This window comes from Bidens hawaiensis, unplaced genomic scaffold, assembly GCF_021521415.1.
Source record: "Bidens hawaiensis isolate Kalapana, Puna unplaced genomic scaffold, B.hawaiensis_p1.1 tig00058941_1, whole genome shotgun sequence".
NCBI lineage: Eukaryota > Viridiplantae > Streptophyta > Magnoliopsida > Asterales > Asteraceae > Bidens > Bidens hawaiensis.
The window spans coordinates 38,038-45,260 of record NW_027500612.1 but is presented as its reverse complement, the minus strand read 5'-3'; the positions used below and the strand labels follow the sequence as shown (position 1 = coordinate 45,260).

The 7,223-nt window shown below is 33.9% G+C and overlaps 1 protein-coding gene across 1 annotated transcript; it reads left to right on the top strand.

Annotated features, from left to right (window-relative positions):
- Positions 1 to 821: 821 nt before the first annotated feature.
- On the top strand, positions 822 to 5,805 carry LOC143602451 (DEAD-box ATP-dependent RNA helicase 50). Its single transcript, XM_077079548.1, has 8 exons — positions 822 to 1,188; positions 1,543 to 1,856; positions 1,919 to 2,113; positions 2,235 to 2,422; positions 3,206 to 3,419; positions 3,511 to 3,642; positions 3,712 to 3,872; positions 5,449 to 5,805. Exons 1-8 carry the CDS (start codon positions 822 to 824, stop codon positions 5,669 to 5,671), a joined length of 1,794 nt encoding a protein of 597 aa, XP_076935663.1. The 3' UTR covers positions 5,672 to 5,805.
- Positions 5,806 to 7,223: the final 1,418 nt, after the last annotated feature.

Here is a 7,223-nt window from a genome sequence, read left to right as displayed (position 1 = left end):
AGGGTTCATGGATTTATAGGATTTATTGTTATTTTCATTTCCTATATTAATGAGGGTATTGAGAATGTTATAGGACACATTCTGCACTCACAATACTCACACCTGTATCCTAGCTTTCGTTCTGAACTAGCTCTTGAGCTGTAACTACCATTGTACATTAATAAATTGAGGTATGAGATAATTTTCTCCTCCCGAGGTTTTTTTCCAAGGATCCTTACCAGGATCTAAGGTTTTTCCTCGCTACATCGTGGTGTTCGCCTTTACTTTTACCGCATTTGTTTACTGCATCACTCGCCTCACTATTGAAAAACACACTACCTCACTTAGCGAATTTGATCAATTATTACTTGGGTAATTTTTGACCAAAACATGTATGGTAACAAAACTAACCGATATAGACATGTGTTGCTTTGATCATAACTCATATGTGTACTGACACTGTTTTTTTTTGGGGTCTACATATTTATATTTTTGATTTAGTGTTGTTGGTGTAATAAAGTGAACCGGTATCGATAAAATTAGCGTAAGTTGGCCGCGAGTGTATTACCTAGGGGGTGTTTGGGATTCCTTATGTTGCCTCCTTATAACCTTTCATTAAGTTAATAAGTTATAAAAGTGTAACTTATGAAAATTTTCCTCTTACAATATAAACAATCACAGACACGATATTACTTTTCAAAAAGTTTATAAATTATAAGGTAAGCAATTCCAAACACCACCCTAGTTGGGTTAAACATCTCAAAATAATTGTAGTATCTATCTATCTATCCTCGAACGGAAGCGTTATCTTGTTGTTGGTCTGGTTTGAGAATTGTGCAATAATGCTCCTGAAAGCAGCAGCATCTCCACCGGCACTACCTGTAAATTGGGGATTGAAATTGAATAAGTCGTCAGCATTTTTGTCTTTGAATAATAATAATAATAATAAGAAGAAGAAGAAGGGATCATGTGAAGTTGGGGGTAAAAGAGGATATAGGAAGAGGCCACTGGAAACAGCAGGAGCGTATGAGCTTGTAGACCAAGAAGAAGAAGAAGAAGAAACCCCTATCCCTATCCCTATCCCTATTCCTTCCAAACATGTTCTTCAATGGAAACCTCCTCCTTCCATCCATAATAATAATAATAATAATAATAATTCTACCAAAGAAACAAAAACGCACACCACCCATGCAATTAACACGCCTACAGGTTCACTTTCATTTCCTTTTCTATGCAACAATTTCTACATCTTAAAGATGAGGCTTAGCAATTATATTATCATCAAAATCATTCATGCCCTATGATTTTCAACCTTACTTATTCGCTTTAATATCCTTCCTTTCAAAGCATTATATTATCAGATAACATATGCAACATGTGCCTCATTCATAAATCATAATGAGTACTAATCTTTGCATTCTATTCAATCTAGTTTGCAAGATATTTATCCAGCACAGGGCCTTTTATTATAGTGATGTACAAATATTTACAAAATGCTACTCTCAAAGTACATGACTGCAACTGATGAAAAAGCTAACATTAAAATTTATATAAAATTTGCAGCAATTAGCAAGGGGGTGTCTCGAAGTTTTGAACGATTGAGAGCCGGTAGGGTGAGGGATCTTGGTAGAGTATCTTCTTCAGAGAAGGTCCTAAAGGATGTTGACTCGTGCACTCGACCAAACCTTTCAGTACAAAATAGATCAAATGCTTTAAAAGATGATGACACAGAAGTTGTAGGTATATCAAGTAAATTAAGGAAATCAAATGCTGCTAGTGATTTTTATAGCAGAAAATCATTTAAAGATGTTGGTTGCACCGATTACATGCTTCAGTTTTTGAACAGTCAGCTTATTGCATACCCTTCACATATTCAGGTAATGCTGCTGTTGGTCCAACTTTTGTTTCAGTTGAATATTAAAAGTGGATTTAATTGCAGGCTATGTCATTTCCACATGTTATTAATGGAAAGAGTTGCATCATAGCTGATCAGAGCGGGTCTGGTAAAACTCTGGCTTATCTTTTACCTGTAATTCAAATTATTAGACAAGATGAGCTGGAAGGACTTGACAAATCCTTACCTCAAAGCCCTCGAGTTGTCATTCTAGTCCCAACTGCTGAGCTGGCTTCTCAGGTTTCATGTTATATTGCTATTGTTTGAGATAAACGCAACTCAAATACTCATTCAAGAGTAAATGGGTATGCATATATTTAATTAGAAAAGTTTATGGATTTTTTTTTTCAAACTTCTGCAGGTATTGCGTAATTGCAGGCTGATGTCAAAGTCTGGTGTGCCATTCCGATCAATGATTGCAACAGGTGGTTTTAAACAGAAAACACAATTGGAAAGTCTTAGAAACGAGTTGGACGTTTTAATTGCTACTCCTGGTCGATTCTTATACTTGGTTCAAGAAGGCTTTTTACAGTTGACCAATCTTAAATGGTACTCATCCTATCTTTTCTTCTTGATTTAAGCCTCCATATGGTTTTTAGTGCACGGGAAACAGAAAACACATAATCATGATAACAAGATTTCGGTAAAATAGATTGGTCAGTCGTTGACCCAAAACACCTTTCGTTTCTAAGTTAACTTGCTCATTTTTTAAAATAGTGATTGTTTTAAAAATAACTACAAAGTTAACGTGTGTTTGACCCGTTAAAACTGCTACGTCATCACTCTTCCACACAAAAGATACACCCCCCCTTTCTCTAAATTGCATCAATTGTGTACTTTATTAGAATGGTTAAATATGCGCTTAGTTGTTTAAATACATGAATATATGTTAGAAAACTGAGAATATTTACTTATATTGAAGTAAATATAAGTAATTTTTAGTAACTACAAGTAAGTTTCACACAAATTTGTGAAAAAGAGAAACATTGGAATTAATGTCGTTCTTGCATTTCTCATTGGTTGTTACATTACATATTGTATAATTTATACATATGTCCGATGCGTTATTCAAACACAACGGCTTATGTGTTTAACTAGATTATCTTTTTCAAAGCTAATGATCATTGTGCTTCTTTGGTTTCCTGATTCAATAGATATAAAACTTCGTGCAGTCAAGCTCTTGTGAAAACATTGATCTTAAATGTGACTCGCTTTATTACTAATGTTAATGCTTTTAGAAATCAAATCAAAATGTTACTGGTCAAATCAGCATCTTCTTTGAATACATTTACAAATAATCTGTTTTCATACTGTTTGTATTATAATGTTCAGTGCGGTGTTGGATGAGGTGGACATACTTTTTAAGGATGGAGATTTTCAACCAGCATTGGAGAGCTTAATGAACTTGTCACCTGTTACCACTCAATATCTTTTTGTGACTGCAACTCTACCGGTGTTGGTATACAACAAGCTTGTTGAAAATTTTCCCGATTGTGAAGTTATCATGGGACCTGGCATGCACCGTACAAGCTCTGGTCTTGAGGAGGTACATCTTTTTTTCCTTCATCTATCTTCACATAGATAATATATTCTATAAGATTGCAGAGATAGTATCATATATTGGTGCTCGTGTGTAGATACTTGTTGATTGCAGTGGAGATGATGGAATGGAAAAAACTCAGGATACTGCGTTTTTCAACAAGAAATCTGCTCTCCTTAAACTAGTAGAAGAAGGTCCCGTTACGAAAACGATCATTTTCTGCAATAAAGTAAGTTAAGTAAACAAAAGATTTTACCAGAAAGATGATGTTTTGTATTTATATAATGGTAAGTTGCAGATAGAGACTTGCCGAAAGGTTGAAAATGTATTAACAAGGCTCAATAGAAAAGCTTTGCCATTTCATGCTGCTTTAGCGCAAGATTTGCGTGTTGCCAATATGGAGGAGTTCTGTCAGACGCGGTTGAAAGATTGTTCTTTGTTTTTAGTATGCACTGACAGGTAAAAACTCTATATGGCTTTAGTGGTTTATATTTTTTCCAGGAGAATTTCATATATGCCCTTACAAACTTGTAAAACATGGTATGTATATACCCAAAACAAAATTAAAATATCATACATGCCCTTAAAAACCTGTTAAATATCATATGTACCCATTTAATTATTTTTTAATTTAAATGACCATTTTTCCCTTTTTTATGACTTAGAATTTCCATGATTGCCTAATTTTTAACTTTGTTATATGCATCAGTTTCAAATTGGGACCATTAAAGTTAAAGGCTGACCTGATACTTTTGATTTATTCAAAATTATTATTGATATAACAATTGTTTGTAAACGCGTTTAGAGATTTTGTCTGTTGCAATTTTTTTTTCTTGAAATAAAAATTTACGGGCTATAATCCTAGTTTTATTATTAGATTGGATTCTAATGATTTTTATCTGTTTAATATATTTCACCTCCACCTTGTTCTAAATTTATCGAGAAATTGAATACATCATCAGAACACAATTTAAGGTGACTTGAAAATGAAAAGTGAAAAAAATGGATAAAAAGGGTAAAAGTAAAGTGAGTAACTAGAAAAGTACATAAAAAATGAGAAGGTTGAAAAATGACTTGTTTTTAATAAAATGAGTAGTTTAATATTTTGAACAATAGGTAAATATAATTTAGGTTAACGATGGGTTAAGAGTTTTAAAAAAATAATACTAAAGTAGTCATTAATTGAATTGTTTTGATTAAATGGATAAATATGTTATTTTAATTAGTTTGTAGAGACATATGGTATTTTTAGTTTGGATTGGGTATATATGATTTCTCATATATGTAAGGGTATATATGAAATTAGCTCTTTTTTTTATGTTGAGAAGGACGTTCATTAGATGTGATTCATAAGATAGTTATGTAACTGCCTCTCTGATTATCTTCTATGCACTTGGTTCAAGTGCATTATAAGGTTCTCGTTTTAATTTCTCAACATATTATTTGTTCTAAATGAACACCCTTTCTCTCTCATAAGGGCGATAAATTAGCATAAGGGGCTGTTTGGTAATCTTGTGTTGAATCATTAAGTGACCTGACCAGTTAAAAGGCAGCCTTTGAATCATTCAATATGTTTATGAAACTTAACCATTAAGAGTTGTTTATTATGAACCAAACGCACTCTACCTCTGAACGATTTGGAGGTAGCCTCTTAATAGAATCATTAAGAAGCTACCCAAAAGCCCCTAAGATGCTGACAAATGATAAAATGCTTTAATCCTTATACTATTTATTAAATAAATTGACTAGAATAAATGTAGATATCAATGTGTATGAACAAATAGCCTATTGATAGGATTTTGTCTGAATGTACATGCACTAAGTGTGCATATTGTTGTACTTTTTAATCAGGAGATGAAATCAAAGAAACCAGAGACAGAGAGAGAAATAAACTATGTGCTTGTGCTTGTGCTTGTGCTTGTGCTTGTGCTTGTGCTTGTGCTTGTGCTTGTGCTTGTGCTTGTGCTTGTGCTTGTGCTTGTGCTTATGCATGCCCTTATACATATCTAATACGGTTGTGAATAATCTTATTCAGGGCATCCCGAGGGATTGATATCCCAGGAGTTGACCAGGTGGTGCTGTTTGACTTCCCCCGTGACCCAAGTGAATACGTGCGTCGTGTTGGAAGAACAGCCCGGGGCGCTGGAGGCAAAGGTAGAGCTTTCATATTTGTGGTTGGAAAGCAAGTCTCTCTTGCTCGAAGAATTATAGAAAGGAATAGAAAAGGCCATCCTTTGCATGATGTTCCATCAAATTAAGCTATACAACTTCATGATAGTTAATTGTCATCATACGCCTAATGTTCAGTTTGGTTTAGTTGAGTTAATCTGGTTATTCATACAAGTGTAACGTGGTTGTTAATCGTATCGGTCATTTTGATTGCATTTTGATTGAATAAATATATAAAAGCATAAGTTTAGTTAATTGGTTCAGTAACTTGGATTCTAACGATTGCAAAAAAGATTGTCTGTTGGTTGTTCCTGGTTACTTCTTCGATTGTAAACTTGCTAGTTATCAAGGTTTTAGAAAGTATAACGTGTATGGGGGGGGGGGGGGGGGGTTGGGTTAATGATGTGAGACCGGACCGATCCGGGAAGAACCTGACCCAGACCGAGCCCTACAAATTCATGAAATACATAACCGAGAACCGGATCTGTTTGAGCATTTCGGGTTTCCATCTCGATCGGGTTCGGTTCCTCGGTTAGGGGCGTAAGACCGAGACCGGTATTTGAAATACGTTTCACATGAATTTCCATGAACTTGTACTTGCAGTGGACGTATTTGCAGCTAGAGCTTAAGAAAAGAAGAGTAAAATGAGGATGAAGGCGTTGCGGATGAAACAAAAGATCCACTAGTTTAATATTCTTTTATCTTCCTAAGTTAGTGGTTAAGTTTACATTCCCAATCTATTAAATCAAACCTTGTTTTTTTTTACTGACCTTTTTTTAAAGGTTTTTTTACCGACTATTAAATCAAAATTTCATGACATCTAAAATACATTGAGTGACTTAAAAATAATAAATCTTATCGGTGATTAATTGTATTTCTTAACATACGGTTTTATATAAGCACATAAATTCTGTCTTTATATTATCACTTAAACTTAAAATGAATAAACGTTAACATGACCATTTTTAATAATTTGTTAAATCTTATTTATTTAAAAGAAAAATGATTATAATATTATAACAATTTAAATACGTTGTTTAGAAAGTTTAGATATTATCAAATTTTGATATTTGAAAATGTTTGTTTTATAGTTTTGATAGGTAGAAACAATGGTAAAAACCATGGTTGGGTAAAAACATATAGGTAGAGTTTCTTATTTTTAAACTAATAGACTTTTTATTTTTATTAAAGTAAACTTTTAATATATATGCAGTCAAAATCACCTTTATGCATCTTTTGTCTTTTTCTTCTTTTCTTCTTCTACCTGAATACCTTCTCCATAAAAATGAAAGCTACCATACAACTAAGCTTTGTAGGTTTAGAGTTTCTACTTCTATATTTCTATAGTACGTTTTGAAATTTATGGATATTTCTCATATTGCCTTGAGCTGCATAATGATTGTTGGAGCAATCCCATTCGGTCCGGTCTTGAAAAACCCGGTTATCCTCGGTCCAGAGCCGAGAACTGACCCGAACCGGAACTTTGGGGAATATAGGAACCGATGTCTGACCCGTGTAAATAGCATCGGTTTGATTTCAGGTAATTTTCTCTCCGTGTTTCGGGTTTTTTCGGTTCGCCTGCATTCTGCGCACCCCTAACGTGTAAACGGCTTGTAATGATGATTTATTGTGCGTGTTAAT

Coding starts and splice junctions, on each gene's coding strand:
- LOC143602451 (XM_077079548.1), top strand. CDS start 822: ATGCTCCTGAAAGCAGCAGCATCTCCACCGGCACTACCTGTAAATTGG. Junction 1,189..1,542: donor TGCAATTAACACGCCTACAG/GTTCACTTTCAT, acceptor TAAAATTTGCAG/CAATTAGCAAGGGGGTGTCT. Junction 3,873..5,448: donor TTTTTAGTATGCACTGACAG/GTAAAAACTCTA, acceptor AATCTTATTCAG/GGCATCCCGAGGGATTGATA.